At 40.5% G+C, this 24899-nt stretch overlaps 1 protein-coding gene across 5 annotated transcripts in view; it reads left to right on the top strand.

Annotated features, from left to right (window-relative positions):
- Positions 1 to 24899, top strand: part of KIF13A (kinesin family member 13A) — a 193354-nt gene that overhangs the window by 120532 nt on the left and 47923 nt on the right. For all 5 annotated transcript variants that reach the window (XM_045551849.1, XM_045551847.1, XM_045551848.1 and 2 more), the window contains 7 exons: positions 9669 to 9780; positions 10172 to 10384; positions 12613 to 12723; positions 14153 to 14287; positions 16680 to 16810; positions 19348 to 19434; positions 19536 to 19702. In XM_045551849.1, coding sequence (XP_045407805.1) covers positions 9669 to 9780; positions 10172 to 10384; positions 12613 to 12723; positions 14153 to 14287; positions 16680 to 16810; positions 19348 to 19434; positions 19536 to 19702 — 956 coding nt within the window. The remainder of the gene's footprint in view (positions 1 to 9668; positions 9781 to 10171; positions 10385 to 12612; positions 12724 to 14152; positions 14288 to 16679; positions 16811 to 19347; positions 19435 to 19535; positions 19703 to 24899) is intronic.

The following is a 24899-nucleotide window of genomic DNA, read 5'->3' as shown; positions in this document are numbered from 1 at the left end:
TGACTATGATTAAAACAATTTTTTGTATGTTTTCAAGTAGCTAGAAGAGTGGATTTTGAATGTTCCCAACACAAAGAACTGATAAATGTTTGAGGTGGTGATGTACTAATTACCCCGGTGTGATTGAAACACATTGTATACATGTATCAGAATGTCATACTGTACTGCATAAATATGTACAATTGTGTGTTAATTAAAAATAATAACAAAAGAGAAAATGGTACAAACACATGTGTATCATTGTATATAATGCAGACTTAGGTAAATGCAAATCAAGTTTTTAAATGAAATTACATCTTAAATAAACTCAGGGAGGTTACTCTGAAAAGAAAATCTGCTTTGAATCCCTTCTTAAGGCTAATGCTGTGTAAATATCAGCACCTTTGGCTGGTCCTAGCGTAGTGGTGTTTATAACTAATTGATCACAACCAGTTATAGATTCCTTTGTTCCTTCTTCACTCCCATTGCTTCATTTGACTAGCCTTAAAAAAAATTAATAATAATATCAATACCTTAGAAAAATGTTAACAGTTATTGAATAACTACCATACTGAAATCTTGCGATGTGCTTTGAGTGCCTGCGTTGCACCCAGTGATGCAGTAAAAGCTGAAAGAGCAGAGGGTTGAAAGATGGTTAGGAGTTTGCCAGGTAGAGAAAGGAGATAGATGCAGGTGGTCCACAAAGAGGGCCTCAGCAGAGGCGCTACTGAAGGACTTGTTATTTTTAGTTATGCGGTTTCCCAGGATGGCCTCTGATATGCAGGAGGAAGTCTCTTTGCTTTCCAACATGAAGGGGAGCAGTGCGCATTCAAGCCACACTGGCTGGGTTTAATCTTGCCTCCACCACTTACTAGATATGTGTATTGTGGACAAGTGATTTAACCCTTGTATGCTTCATTTTCTCATCTGTAAAATAAAGATAATAATAGTACCTATTTCATAGATTTGTTGGGGGTTAAATGCCCATTGTGTGCTTAGAATGATGCCTGGCACATGGGTATGCACTGAATAAATATTGATTGTTATAGATATTATTTTTATAATCGGAATAAACATTATTATTATTCCAAGTTCAGCAAAAAGTAGTTTAGTCTGTACTTGTAATCTTTTTCTGTTGAGCCATAGTAACTTGGGATTTGGTTTAGGACAGAACGTGGCAAGAGGAGATATATTGAGGAACATGTTTGTGCAGCTTGCATTTTGAGATGACGTTAGCACGTTATGATTCTAGTATATAAAAGCTTAAAAATTAGAAGTAAAACACTACCCGCTCTATCAGATGGACACAGCACACTCACTAGGAAAGACTGCTACTTTAGGGAGTTAATTTTCCAGTCATCCTGTCTCCTGCTCTGATAACAAAGGATTTTGCTGTATTTCCTGACAAGGCATTACAGGATCCCAGACTAGCACTGCAGCTCTGTGTTCCAAAATGAGATCAGAAACCAGATGGGAAGACAGAAGTGGGAGTGTGAGGGAGCAGGTTCCAAAGGAAAGATTGCCACCCCTCGCCGAGGTTCCTTTGCAGGTGGTGAGCCATGCCCGCCCTTTGCCTACTGGCTGGGTGTGTAGGACGACATGGGAAAGTCTGTGCTGTGAACTTGTGGGGATTTAGAGGATATGTGCTTGGCTGGCCTGGATGTGGAATGGTCACTAACTTTTACTGAGCTCTTGTCAGTGCCAGGCACTGTTCTGAATGCTCCACATGCAATGACTCATCTGACCCTCATATCAATGACATGGGTCTGTTGTCCCCATTTTACAGATGAGAAAACTAAGACAGAGTGGAGTTAAATAATGTGCCCCAGGTCACCATGCTGTAAGAGCCTGTCTTGGATTTGGTTGTAGGCATTCAGTCTCCAGAGCCCAGGCTCAACTGCTAGGCTGCATGTCGGGAGTGGCCATTCATTTTGCTTGCCTGGGAGCATCTGGTTGATGCTTTTGTCCCAGAGTAAATATTAATAGTGTTCCCTTCAATTTGGACTTTAAATTATTTGGTATCTCTGACTGGATTACCTTAAGGCTATGTGATAACATGATTTAGATCTTCTAGTAACTGGCTCTTTTCCATCATGACTTGTTGAATTGAATGGAATTCTCTGGGCGTCCTACTCTCTTTTCTTATTTACATACTAGCTCTTTCACAAATGGATGTGTGTATTTTTTACTGCTAGCTCATGAGATATGATCTTCATTTTTTCTTGAACTCCTGGCCTCAAGCGATCTTCCTGCCTCGACTTCCCAAAGTGCTGGGTTTACAGGTGTGAGCCACCACGCCCAGCCCTTGATCCTCATTTTTAAGGGTTCTTTGTAGTTTTCACAGCACTTTTCTAGTCTCTATTTAAAGATGAAGAAACTGATGCTTGGAGACATTAAGTAACATAAAGAAAAGCCCAGCAAACATTTACTATGCTTCCCCTATATGTCTGGCACTGCAGTAGATGCTGGGGCTGCAAAAGGAATTTAGACTTGTGGCAGATAGAATAATGCCTCCCACCTCCCCCTAAATATATCTACTATCTAATTCCCAAAACCTGTGCATGTGTTACCTTACAAGGGAAAGGCATTTTGCAGATGTAATTAATTAAGTTAAGGCTTTTTGAGATGGGTGATAATCCAGGTGGGCACAATGTAATCACAAGGGTCTTACCAATAAAATAGGGAGGAAGGAGAGCCACAGTCAGAGAGATGCAGGGTGAGAACAACTTGACCAGCCAATGCTTGCTTGAAGTTGGAGGAAGGGGCCCCGAGCCAAGGACTGTGGGCAGCCTGGAGAAGCTGGAAAAGGCAAGGACAGGCTCCCCAGAGCCTCCAGAAGGCACGTAGCCCTGACAGTGTCTTGATTTTAGCCCAGCGAGGGCATTCGGGACTTCTCACCTCCAGAACTGTAAGGTAATAAATTTGTGTTGATTTAAGCCACTAAGTTTGTGGCAACTTGTTGCAGCGTGATGGCTACACTTGATGAGCACATACTTGGGGACAGCAATACGTCTCTTCACTTCAACAGTGAAGGGGAGGAGGATTGCCTTGGCTAGAGAAGGTCAAGATAGCCTCACTCTCATGTGTCTTTTGCTCACTTCGTGTGGCCATTTGTGTTTCATTATGCGGTGCTGTCCAAGATCCCACCAGGGGTTATATAGAGCACTGAATTAACTTCCTAAAATCCCAAATATTCTGAATTTCAAGATATATGTGGCCCGAGGATTTCAGATAAGAGATATGGACCTGTATTTTTTGGATGCATTTTAGCAAAGCATGTTGAACGCTGACTAGGCTGGGAACACAGGAACGGGTGAGATGGGACTCTGGCCTGGGGAAGTGGGGGAGGAAGACGTTGGGAATGGTTGTGTTGATACGTCGGGCGCCACAGGAACTTGTACACAGAGTGCAGGGGTAACACAGGGGAGGGGTGCCTAACAGACCTTCAAGGATCAAGGAGGGCTTCCCGGAGGAAACACTACAGTTTCTTGGTTACATAAACTAGCTGTGTGACCTTTCTGTGAAATGTGGGTGAGGAAACCACCCAATGAATAGGGTTGTTAACAGGTTTAAATTCATTGCTTTTTGTGAAGTGTTTGAACAGTATCCCACACATAGGAAGCTGTATGTATAATTGTGTGCTAATAAAGTAACATAAAATAATAAACTGAAACTACTGCCCGATAGCTCCACAGATGGCTTTTTAAGCTTTGAAATAAGTGCCCAGTTGAGTGCTAAAACTAAATAAATCTCTGACACGTTTCTTAACCTTTCTCTCGGCCTCCCATTTGGATTTCTTCGGGTGGAGCATTAATAATCCTCTTAAGCAGACCTGTCAGGGGCTTCACATAGACATCAGTGTCTGGTTAATGGGCTGTGGATTTAGGAGCCTCGTCTCTCCTGAAGCTCTTAAGAGCTTTAAAGCGCACGTTACTCCTTTCATTGAAGAGCTAAGGCATTGTGTGGCTGCGCTGCCAAGGAATGTTCAGAGTTCAGGAGGAACAGGTCATCTGTAGGCCATCCTCGCAAAGGAATGCATCTCAAAAACCAGTATGCCGCTCCACCTGTCTAGTGAAGGTGAAGGGAGGAAGCCTTTTCCCTGCCACTGGAGTCTGGCTGCTTTAGCTACGCTGAGAACTCATTTATAGCACAAGCACTGTCTCTAAAGCCCCCAGACATTGAAAATTGTTTCATTTTATTCTCAGCAATGGCCAGTCACGAAATGCAAAAAATGTTCATCTAATGAGTATCTTTCCCATCCTCAATTCTATTTCAATGGCTGTGGTTAATAATAAGGTATATACTAACCCCTTTCCAAAAATGGGTTTTACTGAACACTTGTTCTAGGGGTATTCATATATATTACCCCTAGGATTGTGTCATTAATTTTTTATAATAATATTTCATGTGACTCACTCCTTTCATTTCTTTTATTTTTTTGGCTTAAGTACTTTCCATGACTGTTGTTCATTTCCTCTCGGAAGCCTCGCTTTAAATGAGTATTGCCTGAATAATCAAATGTGCAGTTGTACTAAGGGAAAATAAAAATGGTCTGCTTCTGTCCATTTTTTCAAGGGTAGAGGGTCCTTGTTAATTTACAACTTGCACATTGCAGGGTCCAAGCATATGAACAAAAACCTGGATAGATGTCTTTACTATTAACATGAGAGACCTAGAAAGGTCTGCAGAATTCTCCTTGAGACACAGTAGCCACATTTTGAGGGGAATGCAACAGGGTTACCCTGGTGTTTTCCAAAACATTTTTAGGAAACAGTAGTTCCTCAAGTGGCTCTGGGAAGAAAAGGATCTCTGGACAAATAATTTTGAGAAAGGCTAATTATAAAAGTTTCCTTTGGAGATTCATAGTACTAAAAGGCTCTGAGAAGTCCTGCAGTAATGAATCCTATGTAACTTTAGCTCATCATGCCCTAAACTTATTTGATGACAGAATTGTAGGGTAACATATATTAAGACCCCCAGAACAAGTGTTCAGTAGAACTCATTTCTGGAAATGTTAGTATGTACTTTATTGTGCCACAACAGCAATTGAAATAGAAATGAGATGGGAATGATAGTCATTGGGAAAGCATTGACTTTAATGATTGGCATTAGCCACTGGAAAACAATTTGTAAGGGAATGAGGTTCATACTGTAGGTATAACTGTTTTCTTTCCTCTCCTTTCATTTGATGGTACTGTCCTTACCCTATAATTTGTCACTCATATTCTTTTGCATTTCTCCTTTACTCTTAAGAGTGAGGACTGGGGAGGATCTACTTTGTTTCCTCATCTTTCAACTAATTCTTTCAAAGTCAGGGATTGCATTCTGCTCTAGGCAACAGAAACCAGCTCCATGACAATGAAACGACTTTATTTTTCTCATTTAACAAGAGGTCGAAAGGCTGGTGCAGCACCTCAGAAATGCACACAGCTCTGCTAACTTTAGTGTGTGTTCATGTCATCCTCCTGATCTCAGGATTGCTCTCCCATTCCAGACATTGTATCCACATCTAAATGAGAACAAAAGAGAAGGAAGAAAAAGGAGGAAAGGCGAAGAACCACAGGTTTCTGGCAGCTGAATATGTGCCTTTTTTTCCAGGAGAACAATAGCTTTCTTGGAAGCCCCACCTGGTAATATCTACCTACATCTCCTTGGCCAGACTGTGTTTCGTGGCTACCCCAAGCTGCAAAGTTTAGAAAAGGCAGTTTTTAATAGCTCAGCACGTTGCTGCCAGATGGAGGCACATGTTCTGTCCCTCACTGGAATCTAGACTCAGAATAACTCAGCAGATATTCACTGAGCACTTTCCGTAAACCAAGCACAGTAATTGCATGGAGGAAATGTAAACAGTTGCCACAAGACAGAGGAAAATCTTCTCTCAGTGACGAAAAATCCATTTCATCCCCAAAATATGTTTTCATGTGAAGGGGCACTGTTAACCGTGTGAACTAAAGTAAGATCTTAAGCCCCCCAGCTGACTGAATGGACCTCTCTTGGTCAAGGGGACCCCAGAAAAACCTTAAAACTGAGTTGTCTGCTGTGAACAGAAGGGAGGTCAGATATACCTAGTTATGCTCTGTCCCTTTTGGAGTTATTCTTTGTAACAATAAGATACAAAATTATTACCAAGGGCCAGGGGCACAGTGGCTCATGCCTGTAATCCTAGCACTCTGGGAGGCCGAGGTGGGAGGATCACTTGAGGTCAGGAGTTCAAGACCAGCCTGAGCAAGAGCAAGACCCATCTCCACTAAAAATCGAAAAATTAGCCAGGCATCATGCCATGCGCCTGTAGTCCCAGCTACCCAGGAGGCTGAGGCAGAAAGATTGCAGGAGCTCAGGAGTTTGAGGTTACAGTGAGCTACAATGATGTCACTGCACTCTACCTAGAGCAACAGAGCGAGACTTTGTCTCAAAAAAAATAAATAAATAAAATAAATTTTGCTGCACTTGGATAGTAAAATATCTGGGATAGTTCAGAGAATTGTTTCCAGTCAAAAACTGTATTTCAGTAATTGCAAAATGTGAAAAAATGCTCAGTATTCTATGTTAAAGAAGAAATGTGTTTCTAGCTGATACTGAACTCCTGTTTGCCTCTATTTCATATGTGTGACATACAATTTTCTTTCTTAAAATTGTTACCTTTGGAGGAGTGATTGGACTTGACTTTTTTAAAAAAAACAGCTATATTGAGAAATAATTTGCATATCATATAGTTCACCATTTTAAAGTGTACAGTTCAGTAGCTTTAATATATTCACAGAATTGTGCAGCCATCACCACAGTCTAATTTTAAAATGTTTTCATCACACCCGAAAGAAACCTTGCATCCAAGTCCTTCCCGATTCCCTCCACCCACAGCCCAATCAACCACCTCCTCCCTCTCTATGGATTTGTCTATTCTGGATATTTCATATAAATGGAATCATACAATGCATGGCTATATCAGCTTTCTAGAGCTACCATAACATTATTACAAACTAAGCAGCTTAAAACAACAGAAATTTATTTTCTCCCAGTTTTGGATGCCAGAAGTCTGAAATCAAGGGGTCAGCAGGGTTTCTTCCTTTTTGGGGGGTTAGAGGGAGAATCTGTTCCATGCCTATCCTAGCTTCCAGTGGTCACCAGCAATCCTTGGTTTTCCTTGGCTTGTAGATGTATCACTCCAATCTCTGCCTTCATCTTCACATGGCCTTCCCCCAGGTGTCTTTATATGGCCTTCTTATGAGGACACCAGTCATTGGTTTAGGGCCCTTCGTGATCCAGTGTGACCTCTTCTTAACTAATTACATCTGCAAGGACTCTATTTCCAAATAAGGTTACATTCTGAGGGTCTGGTGGACATGAATTTTTGGGAGACACTGTTCAACCTAGGACAGTGGCCGCCTGTGTTTGTCTTCTTTCACTTAGCATGATTTGCCAGGGTTCATCCATGTTGTAGCATGTATCAGAGCTTCAGTCCTTTTTATGGCCAAATAATATTCCATTGCATGGATATACCACATTTTATTCATCATTTCATCATTTGATGGACATTTGGGTTTCCACCTTTTGGCTTTTGTGAATAATGCTGCTTTGAAAATTCATGTGTAAGTTTGTGTATATAGACTTAGATTTTCATTTCTCTTGGGTTAGACTCGTTTTTTTTGGTTGTTGTTGTTGTTGAGACAGAGTCTCACTCTGTTGCCTGGGCTAGAGTGCCGTGGTGTCAGCCTAGCTCACAGCAACCTCAAACTCCTGGGCTTAAGTGATCCTCCTGCCTCAGCCTCCCGAGTAGCTGGGACTACAGGCATGCGCCACCATGCCTGGCTAATTTTTTTCTATGTATATTTTTAGTTATCCATATAATTTATTTCTATTTTTAGTAGAGACGGGGTCTTGCTCTTGCTCAGGCTGGTCTCGAACTCCTGAGCTCAAACGATCTGCCCACCTTGGCCTCCCAGAGTGCTAGGGACTTGTTTAACTTTTAAATCTATCAAGTGTGATTTACCTTTTTTGGTATAATTTATGGGGTCCAAGTGCAATTTTGTTACATGAATAGATTGTTTAGTGGTCAAGTAGGGCTTTTAAGGTATCCATCATTCAAATAACATACATTGTATTCAATAAGTAGTTTCTCATCACCCAACCTTCTTCCACACCCTCGCCCTTCCCAGTCTCTACTCTCTACCATTCCACTCCCTATGACCACGTGTACACATTTAGCTCCTACTTCTGAGTGAGAACATGCAATATTTGTCTTTCTGTGTCTGACTTTTTTCACTTAAGAAGATGTATATATTTATGCCATTTTGTGCCAATGGCTGTTATTAAAATTCTAACAGCCGTTCTGATAGAATGAATTCTGGTTCATTTTCTGAATCTTGAATTCGCTTTGTATTTCAGTGAGTTTTCAGTGACTTGCCTTCGGGGAATTATGTTTTCTGGGAAATAGCTTTCATTCCTTTCAACCTATTTGATGGAAATCTATTGTTACTATTAGAAAGAAACCTGCCTAGTCTTTGACTTGCTGGTTTGTGTCCTCCTTTATTATTATAAATAAGTAGTAGCATTTAACTTTTCAAACCATTTACAAAGCACTTTCTTGTGATGTCTTGTAACTCTCCTTGCAATTCTGTGAAATTTGCCAAGCCTGCTGTTTCCATTTGGAATCCAATTGACTTCCTTATAAAGGAGCATTTGGTACTTAACTGTGATATAAGAGGATATCCTTCGTCCCTCGGTACCACAAATCTGTTGTTTTTACAGCACTCTTTTCTCCAGGTGGGGAGGAGGTTTATTGGCCACCAAAGAAAGCTTGTTAGCCTAGGACAGTGATTCTCAGAGTAACCTGCATTAGAATCACCTGGAGTGCTTGATAAAGCGCAGATTGCTGATCCCTCTGTAAGTTTCTCATTCATTAAGTCTGGAGTGGGGCCTGAGAATTTGTGTTTCTAACAAGGTCCCAAGTGATAGAGATGCTGCTGGTTCGAGGACCACACTTTGATAGACCTAGACAACTAAACATATTTATCACTGGGGTATTATTCAGCCAGGACTTCTCAAAATTTAATGTGCGTATGAACCACCTGGGATACCTTGAACTAATCTGGTTCAGGAGGTCTGGAGAGACTTCCAAGTGTCTTCATTTCTAACCTACTCTCAGGCAATGGCCGTCTACTTTGTGTCTCAGGGGCTGAAAGAGTAGCTATGTGCTATCCTCTACATGGGCATTTCTTTGCTTTTGTCCAACTGTAATAACTCTACATTGAAAAAATGTGCTGGCTTTAAGCAGAACAGGACATACTTTGTGATGTGTAGTGGAAGGATGCAAGTTATACAGCTATTCTGGAAAACAAAATCAGAGACCACGTGGTTCAAATTAGAGAGCCTTTTATAGACTTTTAACTATAATATTGAGAGTAAATTAAAATTCTCTAGTGTGATGTTTTAAATGTCTGTTTCACAGGTCCTGTGAGGGAAGAGAGCAGAATCTCACAGGGATTCTAAGTTCATTCTTTTAAGTTAACGAAGTTACTTTTTGGGTTATTTTTTTTTTCTCAGCTTCTTGACAAATGAGTGGATACTTGATTGTGTCAACTTTAGAGCCTTTTTGTTCTGTATATTTTATACTTGTCGCCTAGAAGGATTATCGTTTTATGAAAACAAAATATAAACATTCCATAAAACTATTTTTCATCTTCTCTTGGCAGATCACTTACAACCTTGGGCTTGGTTATATCCTCACTGGCTGACCAGGCAGCTGGCAAGGGTAAAAACAAATTTGTGCCTTATCGAGATTCAGTCCTCACTTGGCTTCTTAAGGTAATTTGTTGCTCTAGTGCTCTTTTCCAACCAAAAATTGGCTATTTCAGATGTGACAGCTGAAAAGTGTGTGCAAAGTTAACCAAATACACAAAGAACTCTCCCAACAACACAGGTATGCTAATTGCTAGGAATGCAGAATGAAAACTGTTTTCTACTGCTTTTTATTCCATTATAATGCTATTGACAAGCATTATTTATTGCTGTGAACACAGAGAGGACACATTTCATCTTGTCATAAAATTATTTGTGAAATGCAAACCCATTTCCACATAGCATTTTCGTCATAGAGAATAATGTCATACATTATTTATTTCTTTACTTATTGTTTTTATTTTATGTGTCGTGCATGGAATGGGCTTCCTAACATGCTCTTTGGAATACTTTGCAGGACAGTTTGGGGGGCAACAGCCAGACCTCTATGATAGCCACCATTAGCCCAGCAGCAGACAACTATGAAGAGACCCTCTCCACGTTAAGATATGCAGATCGGGCCAAAAGGATCGTGAACCACGCTGTCGTGAATGAGGACCCCAATGCAAAAGTCATCCGAGAACTGCGAGAGGAAGTTGAGAAACTCAGAGAACAGCTCTCACAAGCAGAGGTAAAATCAGCCTGGTGCTCCCTGTTTGTGCAGTTCCCTGGTGTGTGGTATCTGAGTGGTGGAGGTGTACTTGCTTACAGTTCTGGGTCACCTCAGTGTGGTTCAGCACTTCAGTGTTTATTGGCATCTGCTATGTGCTAAGCATTGTGAAGAGCAACACATACAATACAAAACTTCTGTCCTAGGAAGCAAACAATTAAGAGAGAATTCCTACTGCTACCTAATTGTTTGCTTCAGTAAATCAGCTGGCCCTCAGACTTTCAGTGGGAAATCCTAAGAACAAAATGTGTTGCTTTTATTAACATTGTAGACTATATTTCCACAGGGCCTTAGAATTTCCAGAGAAGTTAGCTAGGTATCATCTCCTCGTTAAGTCATACAGATAGCATGATCGAGGATAATTAAACAAACATTAGGAATGATTTGGAAATCTCCTTTTACTTTCTCATTTATATCAGTCCGTGGCAGGAAACAAAATCAATATTTTTGCATTGCTACCTTCTTTCCTTGATTTTCCCAAACTGTAATAACCTTTCAAATAGGTTTTGCTTTTTGCAAATTGCTGGGTGAGCCACTGTCTCATTTGAAATAGGTAAGAAGGCCGTGTGAGAGGCAAGTGTCTTAGCTTAAGTCACAGGCTAAGCACCAGGACTCAGGTATGTACTTTACACTTCCAAGTTCACATTCCTTTGCCACTCTTCTGACCCCACTGTAGTTGGGAGATTAGTAAGGAGCAAAAGAAAGAAAGAAAGAAAGAAAGAAAACCAAAGTTAATAGCCATCATTTATTCGTTAAGCACTTATATGCCAGGCACTATGTAAATACTTTGATCTGTCAATGTAATTAATCAAAAAATAATCAACAGAAGAATAAAAAGATAAAAAGGCGAAGCCAAGAGTCTGAATACTCTATTAATTGGTAATCTTGGCATTGTGTTATAATTATTTGTTTACATGCCTTTGTTGTCCTGCAAGCAGGGGGCTCTTAATGTGCAAGAAGCTGTGTTTTAATAATTTTTTCATCCTTAACCCCTAGTCCACCATTAATACTGGAAAGCACTTAGCACAATGCCTTGCACATAGTAAGTGCTCAATAAATGTTGCTATTTTTTTTATCATCATTATATAATCATTCAATGCATTAAGCATACTTTTTTTATTGATGTCAATAAGGGTAGCAAAACACCAGAAAAATTAAAATGCTGATAAACTTTAAAAAGACTCATGATGCTAGGAGGAAAGTATTAATATAATGGTTCTGGAATTTGTTTATAGGTAGATTATCTACTTACTTCCTCTTGTTTCTAATTTGCATTTCCATTTTGACCATATAATCTAGGCCAAATGGCTAGAGTAATACCTGGCCAAAGGAAAGAAAAGAAGAGCCACGTAGATCCACCTAGAATTCTCACATGTACCCACACTAAATGCCACTCTCAGGCTCTGTTAATACCATGAAACTCAGGCAGTCTACCAGCTCTCAGATCATCACCATTTCAGCTTCTCGTCCAAGCTTGACCATCTTTCTTGTTCACAGGGTTTTACTCTGTAGGGGCTCCTGTTACTGTATGTTGGCAAAGCATATTGTTACCAAGTAATGCTCCCTCCCCCAAATTTTTTAAGCTGCAAATATCTGTATTTAGACTCCTTATTCTTACTGAACAAACTTAGAAACTACTGCCTATTTGACTAGATGTCCTGCTCCCAAGTGAATGACAAATATGCTAAATTTATTACACCAGTGGAGAAAAGTAGTCTAAGGGGCCCAGATTCAAACTTTTAAATAAATGAGAAAAATATTCACCTTTTCTAGTAGCCTAATAAAACTGGAATGTACTTATTAGTGATGGGTGTTGATCTCTATCTTATTGAAAAAGAAATCTGCTTAAGTAACCTTTTTCTCCTACTTTTCTATTTCGAAGATTAACTTCAGCATCTTTTAGATCTTTAAATGTGAGATTTAAATGTGATGGATAAAATGATTCTGTAATAACTTATTTCCATTTTCATTCAGGACACTGCCATTTCTTTTCCTCCTTGAAACAGGAGCAGCCATGTTCTCTTAAATTCCATTTGATGGGTAAAGGTCAAAAACCCACCCCAACAGGGTATGACTTGATTGTTTCCAACAGACTATTGATAACTGCTTACGAAGGACAGTAAGTGATTGTCTTGTACATAATGGTGAAAAAATTTTGCAAGTCAGATATCTTTGCTTTCATTTTAAAGGCCATGAAGGCTCCTGAACTGAAGGAGAAGCTCGAAGAGTCTGAAAAGCTGATAAAAGAGCTGACAGTGACTTGGGAAGAGAAGCTGAGGAAAACAGAAGAGATCGCACAGGTGGTTTGATAACTTAGGCCTAAAGAATTGTGATTCTTCTTCACTTGTCTTTTCTGTACAGCCGCTGGTCATCCTCAAAAAGTCTTTGAGGGGTCCCTTTCTGCTGAGCTAGAGATTGCAAAGATCAGCCTTAGACACTGACTTTGTGTCTTTTATTAATATCAAATTACGATTTGGTCCATGTATTTACTAGATGTGTTAGAGGGCACCGAATTTGAACAGGCCTGGTTACAGGAAATGTCTTTTATATTTCCTGCTCCTCACATTTAAACAAAAGTCTGTTTTGTGATTTTTAGATCACCTGGCAAAGCATGAGGCTACCTGATTGGCAGAGAATTTATAACATGCAACCCATCGCAGTTTTTTCAATGTATTTGATTCTTTGGGCTTGTTAGAAAATGCTGTATGAACTTTACTTGAATTGAAAAGAAAGGAAGGACTAATTCCGCAGGGGTGTGTGTCTGTTATGAATCTTTCTACACTATGCATTTCATGATAATTTTTAATCTCATTGACCTTTTGGAAATCTTGGACCATCCCAATCAAGCAGCTCAAAAGCAGTCACTGAAACTCTGTTTAGCTTTCTGCTGATAAGTTTCTTGTAGATGTCATTCATTCACATACACACACACCGCCCCCAACTTCTTATCCCTCTCACATTGCTTTATGTTTCTCCATAGCACTTAACACCATTGGAAATTCTATGTATTGTATTTACTCATCTTTTTTTTTTATGGTCTGTCTTCTCCTGCTAGAATATATGTTTTCATGAAAGAAGGGACTTTGCTCCAGTTATATTCTCAGCCCTAGATCAGTACCTACCACATGGTAGACTCTGATAAATATCTTTTGAATAAATGAACAAATGAATGAATTCAAGGTCTTCTATAAGTATCCAACCTGCTCTTCCAGCCCCATCTGACTGCTTTCCCCGATTTGCCAGGGGTTCTTGGCCTCTGAAATCATCTAGTAGGCACAGGGTCTTCACTGTATTTCTTTGTGCCCTGCCCTAAGAACACCTTGTCCTTATCCTCTTGTTGAAATTCTTCTCATGCTTCAAGAACCATCTCAAATATATTCTTTTCCTGAAGCCTTTCCTGGTCTCTTAACCCATTATGATCTCCCTCCTTTGAAGCTCCCAGCATTTTGTACTCCTCCAGTAGCATAGTGTTCTCCGCTTTGGGGTTCTGGTTGTGTGGTCTTGTCCCATCTGCTAGCCAAGATGGTATCTGGTTCATCCTTGGTGCCTCTATAACACTGCCACAAGATGTCATGCATTGTAGGCTCTCCATGCACTTGATTGAGCTGAGTGGAATATGTGACTTCATTGGCATTGTCCCCAGAAACAGTGACTTACTCTTTCCATGGATACATCTTATGAATAGAGCAACAAATAGAGTTCCCTGATTTTGTCTGTTTTTGTGCACAGGAAAGACAAAGACAACTTGAAAGCATGGGGATTTCCCTAGAGACGTCTGGTATCAAGGTGGGGGATGACAAATGCTACTTAGTCAACCTGAATGCAGACCCTGCTCTCAACGAACTTCTGGTTTATTATTTAAAGGTACGAGAGTATATAAATAGATTGTTTTGGTCCTGATTTATTCATGTACAATGCCCAGGTGAATCTGGGTGCATGCCTCCATGATTTTGCTTTTTGTATCCAGCTTAGCTCTCATTAAAAGTAAAAGGATGGTGGCTGGGCACAGTGGCTCACGCTTATAATCCTAGCATTTAGGAAGGCCGAGGTGGGAGGATCATTTGAGGCCAGGACTTGTAGACCCTGTCTCTACAAAAAATAAAAAAAAAATTAGCCAGGCATAGTGGCTTATACCTGTAGTCCCAGCTACTCACGAGGCTGAGCCAGGAAGATCACTTGAGCCCAAGGTTTGAGGTTGCAGTGAGTTATGATCACACCACTGCACTCCAGCCTGGGTGACATTGAGACTCTGTTTCAAAAAAAAAAAAAAAGTAAGAGGGTGGATAGTGCGGGCAGGTCACCAGCTCACCATTAAGAAGGAAAGTGACTATTTTGTATGATCCTGGGACTGTGTAGTCAGAGCTGATTTCCTGCAAGTTGAGGCTTGAGGGGGCACAAGTGAGCAACAGAGGGTGTCAGGGTGATACTCGGCTATAGGAGAAGGTTCCAGGTGTGAGGCGACAAGGATTCTGACAGTATCTGGGTTCAGCCAGATCCTGAGAAGCTCTGGAGGTTCTCAGTTTTGCTTCTGACTGGTTCTAAGGAGATCCCAAGATCAACACAAGACCCTGGAGCTAGTGTAGACAGCAGGGTTCTTCCAGGCCTATCCCTTCAAAACCTACATCCTCAGGAAATAACTTTTGGTCCCATATCACCCTTCAGGTGTAGAGGTAGGATGTGGCCTCTTGGAGTTGGCATTTTGGTCTCAGGGTATGCCACGTTGGGTAACTTATTGCAGCAGTTCTCAAATTTTCTGACTTCAGAACCCATTTACATTCTTAAAAAGACTCCAAAGACCTTTTGTGTATCTGGGTTATATCTGTCTATATTTGCTGTATTAGACATTAAGACTGAGAACATTTTAGAGTACAAATATACAACTATTAGTCTTCAGAGCTACAACATCATCACACATCATGTAGCCTCTGGAAAACTCCAGTGTACATGCATGATAAAATGAGAGAGCAAAGGCCGACAGTATGTTAGTGTTTTTATTAAAGCAGTTTCGACCTCATAGACCTCCTGAAAGGTTTTCAAAGACCCCAAGGGTTCTCAGACCACACTTTTAGGACTACTGGCTTATTTTGTTAAGTGAAAAATAAGACATCTGTTTGAAATAGGGTGCCCGATTGACACTGACATAGGGCATTCAGCTGATCATCCGGGCATTTCTAATCTCAGACATCTACACTCTTTCTGTCTGAGTTATGGACATTAAGGTTATCAAGGACTGGGGACTTGAAGGCAGCTTCATATACTGTCTGCACACCCAAATCTTAAATGCAGAGGTATTGTCTACTTGTGAAAGATTAGGTGCCTTGTTAAGGATTCTCAGCTGCCTAGTAAATATGTAATATGCAATGAAGAATAAGCTAGAATTGAAGCAAGGAGCCTCAATCTTCTATGATCCTTTTTCTTCTGCAGTTTCCTGAGACATAAATACGATGCAAATAGCCCCTGACATATTTAGAATCCACTAACAGACTTGAGATCTATTCATTTAGGCAATGATTAAGAAAGGGGTAAGGAATTGTTTCTGAAATCTTAACTTTGAAAGACCAAGCTTCATGCTTTCTCTGTTGGACGATGTTATCATAGTTAAAACAAAGGGGACAAGCAGTGACTGAATCACCAGTAGTCTGTGAGGTTCAAGGTACTTAAAATCACACTAGTTTGTACATCATATAACCCACAGGCTTCAGTACTCTGTGTAATATTGGTGTTAAAAAGACTCAGATATTTTTAACATTTTAAAATATGACTTTCCATGAAACTGCTTTTTAGTGGTTCTTAAATTTATATAACTGTTTTCAAAACACTTTCACTGTTAGATGATCCTGGAAAGAATTCTGTTAAGTATATTAAATAGATAATATCATCCTGGTGTTGCCAAAAAAGAAACTGAGGCTCAGAGAGCGAAATGACTTCCCTTGTGTTCACTTAAATAGTAAGTGACAGTCAAAATTGGACAGTCAAAATTGGAACTCGAGGTATTCTGTCAAGTCCAGTTACCTTATGTTTTAAAATAATATCTGATCACTGTTGATCAGGGTTTTCTTTGGTAGCGTTTAAACTTTTTTTTTTTTAATTTAGTGTGTTAGGTAAGCTTTTGACTTCTAATGCTTTAGATATCGAACATCTCTGGCATGATTCATTTAATATATTTGTGCATATGCTGTTGGGTTATTGATAGTGATAAATTTTTGTTGAGTTACTTCTCAGTGTGGGTTTTTCTTTTTTAATAATCTGTTACTAGGATCACACCAGGGTGGGTGCAGATACCTCTCAGGATATCCAGCTCTTCGGCATAGGAATTCAGCCTGAGCACTGTGAGATTGACATCGCATCCGATGGAGACGTCACTCTTACTCCAAAAGAAAACGCAAGGTAAGAAAAGTAAATGGTGACAGTATATCTTGTGTGCCTTATTTTCAGAAGGAGAAGGCTCCCTCTTTCTGCTTGCTTTCCATTATATCAAAGTTCTGGATACACTGGGTCCTCAGAGGGACATGCTTTCTGATTGTAGGGAGGGATGTGGCAACATTTAAGAGGACCAGCTCTGTCATTATCAGTAAAAACTTAGTTACCAGTGTTGAAATATCACTTTGAAGGCGTGATTATTTTCCCATATGAGTTCTACTTCCACTTATTTCATAGCTCTAAGCTTTAGAGTCCTGTAAAGATCAGGAGTCAGATAATGAGAGTGAGAAAAGCAACTTATTGGAAAATTAGAACTCAAAATAATATTCCTTATATTTCTCCATCAAACTTCACCTGACAGTCTGTTAGCAGAGTCATCTTCAATTAATTAATTACCTCCTCCCACTTCCAATGTTTTATTTTGTTTTTAAATACCAGAAAATTAGCTGGGCATTGTGGCTCCTGCTGCTAAAGCACTTTGGGTGACTGGGGCGGGAGGATTGCCAGTAGTTCGAGACCAGCCTGGGTAACTTCTTGAGACCCCATCTCTACAAAAAAGTAAAACATTAGCCAGATTTGATGGTGCACGCCTGTAGTCCCAGCCACTTGGGAGGTTGAAACAGGAGGATCACCTGGGCCCAGGAGTTTGAGACTGCAGTGAGCTATGATCGCCCCACTGTACTTCAGCCTGGGTGACAGAACAAGACGCTATTTCTAAAAAATAAATACTAGAAAATCTTTTTTTTTTTATTAAGTGGAGGAAACATTTATGAAAAGACTAAAATTGCCGGCACTAAAAATTGTGGAGTATCTTTCCTCTACCCTAACAAAAGTCACAGTGATTATGCTTTAACTGCATCAAAGGATCAGTTGATGAGAGAACTATTAATAAGCAGGAAGCCCTATAAAATCTTTCGCAGAGGATTATCCAGCCCACTGCCTTCACAGCCCATTGCTTGCCAATAAGCTGTAGCAAAGTTGCAGTGTAAAGAAAGCTGCACTGTTGAAAGACCACATCTAAATGTCCACTGGGCGGAGTTGCTTCTCCTTCAAGGTTTGTTTCAAACAAGTTCACGATGCATGAGAACCCAGAGGCACAGTGCACGTCACGTAGGGTGTGATATATACAATATATCAAGGATGGGCAGAGTCCAGGCACAATGGCTCATGCCTGTAATCCCAGCACTCTAGGGGGCTGAGGTGGGAGGATCACTTGATGGCAGGAGTTCGAGACCAGCCTGAGCAAGAGCAAGACCCCATCTCTACTAAAAATAGAAAACATTAGCCGGATGTAGTGGTGTGTACCTGTAGTCCCAGCTACTTGGGAGGCAGAGGCAGGAAAATCACTTGACTCCAGGAGTTTGAAGTTGCTGTGAGCTAGGCTGATGCCATGGCACTGTAGCCCAGGTGACAGAGCAAGACTCCATCTCAAAAAAAAAAAAAAAAAAAAAAAAAGGATGGGCAGAGGTGCCTCCTCCTCCCCAAATTGTCTGTTTCTATGGTTTATTTGATAGCTTTTTAGGATTTAAACCCAGTCTTCTTTTTATGTTTGTCCCCAAGTTTTTATTTTGGGAAATTTCAAACATATAGAAGTAGAATGATACAATGAACCCCTATGTATCCATCATCCGGTTTGAAAAATGAGCACTTCATAGATAATTTTGTTCTTTTTAATATGCTTTCCACATGTCCTCCTCCTTCCCCTCTGGGTTATTTTAAAGGAAATTCCAGATATTATCACATATCTATAAATATCTCAGTATGTATCTCTAAAAGATGAAGATTCTTAAATATAGCTTCAGTACCAACACACCTAAAATAATTAACAGTAATTCCTTACTAATCATGCATCCAGTCAGTGTTCAAATTTCCGCACTTGTCTCATCAATGTTCTTTTTCAGTTATTTCTTTAAATTAGGATTCAAAAAAGGTTCTACCATTGTTGTTTTTTAATACGTCTCTTAGGTCTCTTAACAAATGAGTTTCCCCTTCCTCTTCCTCTGTGTGTGAGTGTGTGTGTGTGTGTCTTTCTGTCTGTCTCTGCCTCTCTGTCTTTCTTGCTTTTTCTTTGCATTTTATTTGTTGAAGACACCTAGTTGTTGATCCTAGAGTTTCCCATAGTCAGGATTTTCTCACTCCACCCTGTGGCATCATTTAACATCTTCCACTTCCATGTTCTCTGTATTTCCTAAATTGGTATTTAGATATGGAAGCTTGCTCAAGTTCAGCTGAAATTTTGATAAGAATAGCCATAGGCAGTGCTTTCTGTCTCCATCAGGAGCACATCATATTGGGTTGTCAGTCTTTGAGGGATTGGCAGCTCCAGGTCATCATTGCTTAGACCACGTGCTTTGGTAGTGGTTACAAATGCCGTTCTTCCTTCTTCAGTTATTAGGTGGAATATATCTAGTAAGGGAAAGTTCCCTCACTTACTTCTTTGGATACCAGGTCTAGGTCTTGTGCTTTTTCCCATTCACCTGCTATCTTCCCTCATGTTCTTTCAGGTCCTGTGTAAACGGCACCCTTCTGTGCAGTACCGCCCAGCTGTGGCATGGTGATAGAATCCTATGGGGAAATAACCACTTTTTTAGGTAACATCTTTGTGTTCTCTAATATTGTTATATATATTTTTTCCATTATCTGTTTAAGTGTAAACCAGTGTGATTTTATCTAATGATGAAAAACCCCACAGAATTAATTTACCTAAGAGGAAACGTCGAGATTGGTTAAAAGACTTTGAAAAGGAAACGGGGCCACCAGAGCATGACCTGGATGCAGCCAGTGAGGCTTCCTCCGAACCAGACTATAACTATGAATTTGCACAGATGGAAGTGATCATGAAAACACTGAATAGTAACGGTAAGACCCTAACTCCGCATTCCAGTGTCTTGGGCAGTTCCTCATCCCACGCCATCAGTGAGGGATAAGTACGTATAAAGCATCATTCCGCATTTTAGACCCATAAAACTGCTAATTCCTTCAAAAGGCCATGAGGAAAGAGCTAATGAAGAGATTGGGGGTGGAGCAGGTCTTCTCCTTGAGGTATAACCAGGAAATGGGTAGTTCCTTTCTTGAGACCTCTTGTTCCTGAGCCAGTTGTGGTAACATTTCCATGGTCCTGGAGTACTGAATGATTTTTAGAGAATTCCTTATCAAACTTCCCATTAGGGAGCCTGTCATTTCTGAATCCTTCAGAGGGTGAAAATCCCCAAGAGAATGTGAATCCAGGAATTTCAAATAGAATTTAATGGAAAGATAAAAGTCACGACATTTTACTATGAACTCAGTGGGAAATTATACCCTCAAAGAGACTTATTTAATAAGCCCAGGTAACTTTTACAAAAATGATAGTGAAAATGAAATGCCTTATAGGCTGTTTACTTGACTTACACACCAGGCCGTCTCAGATCTCTGAAGAAGCAATTCTCCTTAGCATGTTAATTCTGTATCCCTCTTTCCAGAGGATTTACAATGTTTATATATTCTTCCTTTCTGTGTCTAAAAGCCCATGTTCCTTTACCTTTTCTTTCTTCCTCTGTGCTCATACACATCTTCATGCATTCAGTAAAATGCGAGCCAAATTCTTTCCTTGTTAAGTCTGCCCCTTTCTTTTCCCATCTCCCAGTCTTCTAATTCCTAGACTTGGTGCCCGGGACTAAGAAGCAAGGCATGAAAGTTCCCATTACCAGACACAAGGCAGCATTTGTGGGACTAGAACTATTTCACAAGGATAAAGTTGGGGCACCTGAGAAAGTTAGTTTGCAGGCTCGGTCCAAGCTCACCTTCCCATTCATCTGCTTTTGGGGCACCTGAGGGTCCCCAGCTTGAACCAGGGAGGACTTTCAGGACCCTGAGGACCCTAAGACAGGTGGCCTCTACCTGACGGGGGCTGGGAGAACATTTTTATTTTTCACAGTTGAACTCGCCCCTTAACCATTGACTTTCTCACTTTCCTCTTTGAATTAGCCTCTCTGGGAAGAATTTGAACATTGAGAGGGGATTTTGGTATATGTGCTGCCAGAGTGAGCACATGGTGAGAGAATTATCAACCAGATCTCTGGCATATCAAATTGGGGACTCTTGCAGGAATAAAGATTTTGGCCTTTTCATGGATCCCTGCTGATGAATTTTTAATCTTAGGGACCTCTTTTTTTAAATTACAAAAATGAAGTATAAAGAAAAGACCAGACTGTGAAAAATAAGTGTAATATATTTATTTCAAGGTACAGAACCACAAAAAAAAAATGGAGAAAAAATAACTTTAGGAAAGAAGTTTGGTTATTTCTCTCTTTAAACAGTAAGAGTAGGGTATTACGATTAGCCACTGGGGCTTTTGACACTGTAGTACAGGGTGAACCGTAGCTAGAAATCAGGTTTCAGTCCAGTCTGCCACTGGCCCACCAGTTGGAAGGAATCCCGAAAGACATTCTAAAGTGATGTTCAGACATCAGAATCACATTAATGGGTCATTTAACAAACATGCCTGAGCAACAAGTCTCCTGTGAGTGATCATTTGGAAGCCTGAGTGGATACCTATTGTGGCAGGGTGTGGCAGGAGGGTGTAGGCTCCAAAGTCCAGGGGGAGGAATGCCCATTTGGAGAGAGCTCATTTCTTCAAATGAGGTTATAGAATTCTAGACATTTCTATTCTCTAACTCTGCAGAGTTTCCAGGTGGTATCAATTTAATCATTTATCCATCCCAGACCACAGATTTGTGGTTTAATCTAATTGCTAACTTCTTATATAGAATTAACTTCCCAAGTAATCCATGAGTATTTAGTAAGCATTTGTTAATTCCTCCCATCCTCTTAGCCAAACCAAATGGAGTCATCAGTGGCCCAGTGCATGGTGTCAACATGAGTTATTCATTTGTATCCCAGATCAGGCCTTGCTCTCCAGTGTTGGTTGTGTCTGTATGAAAGTAATGTTTCCCCCTTGCCCACCCCTGACGGAGCTTCCCTCTAAGGCATACAAACATGCTCTGATGCAAGTGCTGGCCACACGGTATTCACTGCGATTCACCTCTGCTGCTAGGTGGCTTCCCGATCATAAGCCTGTCTGCCTGGTGGTCGTCCCCTTGGTGGTCTTATTTGAAGATCCTCTTCCCTCTCTTGTGGTTTCAGACGAAGCTCCTCCACAAACACTGGGATAAAGGTTTTTAACTGATTGGCATTAGCATGAGGTAGCTTGACTGGTTTTGAGCAGTGCTGCTGACGGATGCTTGTGCTCCACGCTTTGGCAAAACCTAACTAACATGATTGGGAAGAAGCTGAAGTTTTCCGCCCGATGAAAGTCCTCTGAATTCTTGATTGAGGAATGTCCCTTTTGAATTATGACTCCCCCCTCCCCATTTCATTACCTTACCAGTGGTTAAAATCCGACAGCTCTTCTTTTTCCCTGTACTTCCAAAAGCACTGAAAAATATTATTGGTATTATTACTGCTGTTGCTGATGGCTTTATTACTGTTAGCAACAGAGCAGTTCAGGACAGGAGTATTAATATTTACAGATATATATTCACCTAAGTAATAGATCAGAATAATGTATTTTGGGGTCTCTGGAGCAAATACTGATCTAAAACCCTATTTGTTTGAATTAAAAGTAAAAGGAAACCTAGTATCTGTGGACAATAATGCCTTCTTCCCAAGAGTTCAAAATAGGAATGAGACATTCATCTCTTTGCCTAATGTCAGTGGTAGCTTTAAAGTGAAGACCAATTAAGGGGCTGGTGAAGGGTCGTAGAGCCGGTTTATTGCATCTGGGATCAAAAGATTCTTTTTTCCCAATGGATCTACATCTCCTCATTTCAGTGCTTTGCACTTTTTGGTGTGAATTAATTCTAAGTCTTTTTCTCAGATAAATACCCTCCTCCCAGCACCACTACCACCACCATTCTCTCTTTTCCCCTCTGGGGACAATAGGTCAGTTTGAGCTCATTTCATGGTTACCTACCAAGTAAAGAAAAAACTAGTAAAGAAAAGAAAATGCAATGCCCAAAGTCACTGTGGTCCTTTCTCTCTTCCTAAAATACTTACCTCTTTGGTATCTTGGCCTTAGACACCTGGCTCACAGAGGTTTAAGATAATTCCTTCAAGAGAGAGGAAAGTTATCAGGAAAAAAAGCTGGACAGTATCCTAATACTTGGTTATTGAGAACAAGCCAAACAATCATTGGCTTCTGTCCTGGGCTACATCATGGAGTCAAAGTGACTCGCTGATTTGGATAATCTATTTAAAAATATGCTATGTGTAACGGTCAAGGCTCAAAACTGGTTAATTGATTTGAAAAGAAAATATTATCAAAGATGTCTGTGAGGTCCAAGTGCTGTGGCTCACGCCTGTAATCCCAGCACCTTGTGAAGTAGAGGTGGGAGGACTGCTTGAGGCCAGGAGTTTGAGAGCAGCGTGGGCAACATAGCAAGACCCCATCTTACAAAAAAATTTAAAAATTAGCTGAGCATGGCTGAGCCCAGGAATTCCAGGTTTACAGTGAGGTATGATCGCGCCACTGCACTCCAGTCTAGATAACAGAGCGAGACCCCATCTCTGGGGGAAAAAAAAGATGAAAAGATGTCTCTGAGAAAGGTGTTTTAAGACTGGTCTTGGCATCCGAGGTGAAACCAGAATGCAGCCCAGGCTTCCAACAGGGCTGCATGAAGCGAGGGCAGATCTGGGTGTCTCGGGGTGGGGCCAACACAGCTGTACAGTGGGAGGTTCAGAGGAAGGACGCATTGAGTTGCTCCCTCTTCCATGTCTGCACTTTGATTTGTGGCCACTGACGACGCCTGGCGGGTAGTGGCAGCACTGTGTCATGGCAGCTCCCAGCGCAGCTTAAACAGCCTCAGGCATGCAGCCTCCGCGTTGGCGTGGAACCCTGGCATGAAAGCCTCTTGGCCTCAGCCACTGGGCACCACGTGTGTTTCTACACCACTGACTAACAGCAGAAATGGAAATGTGGATTAAATATCATATCCAGTACCTCTTAGCAAAAACCTTGTGATGCAACTTTATAAAATGGTGTGTTTTCCAGTTTCTCTACAAAAGATTCATGAACACGAAGTTAGGACAGTTGGGACCCTTGAAAATAAGGCTCTGTCTCAACACTAAATGGATGGCACACACCCTGTCCTTTCTCATTTAAACCCAGAGCCATATACTGCTTGAGACATAGATTTTTTTTTTTCAATTCTGAGAGAAATTTTCTTCTCTAAATCTTCCATTTTAGACTCTCTCAGAAAAGTTTACCGTGTTTCTCATGGTTTTCCTCAGAAGTTGTAGAGCCAAGTCAGAGGTTCTAATGCTGTGGAATACATAGATTGTTACTGTATGGAGAATTTTTTACCCATGATCTGCCTTTGTGTAAGAAGATTTTTATTTGTTTTTTTGGTTTGGGAATTTTTGTTGTTGTAATTTTATTAGTTCATGTTCTGTCAGCTTTTTAAGTGATATGTTTTAGGGCCTCTATGTCAGGACTTTATGAAGAAAACTACTTCTTTGAAAACATGCTGAATTTTAAATTTTTATATCAGCAAAGAACAACATTTTTTTAAAAGTGTCTGCTCTCACAGAGTACTACTTTTAAGCAAAGAATTGGTGTAGTAAGAATACTACATCAATTTATTACCAGTGTCCTGTGCCAGCCAATTAGGTATCTGAGTTCAAAACCTGGCTCTGTCACTTATTATAATAGCTCTGTGATCTTAGGTCGGCTACCTAGGCCCCAATTTCCTGAGCCCCAGTTTCCTCATCTTTAAAATCACCACCCTTAGGCTTGTGGCAAAGCTTTCGTGAGGTAATGCATGCAAAGGGTATAGTACCTCTACCTGAGAGGTAGCCAGTAGCTAGCATAGTGATTGTTGCCATTGTGGTTGTCATTTTTATTAAAACAACTCACCTGTACTTGGCATATCTTGTGATTCTTTAAAATTGCTTCCTTTTTTTAATATTATTTAACCTTATTTTTCAAAGCTAACCAGTTATCTTTTTCGCTTACTGCTAATGTAGAAAATTAGTACAATTCACATGTTTATTTCACAAAATGATAGGGTATTTTGGA

The sequence above is a fragment of the Lemur catta genome, chromosome 5, assembly GCF_020740605.2.
Source record: "Lemur catta isolate mLemCat1 chromosome 5, mLemCat1.pri, whole genome shotgun sequence".
NCBI lineage: Eukaryota > Metazoa > Chordata > Mammalia > Primates > Lemuridae > Lemur > Lemur catta.
This window is presented reverse-complemented; position numbering and strand designations above follow the sequence as displayed.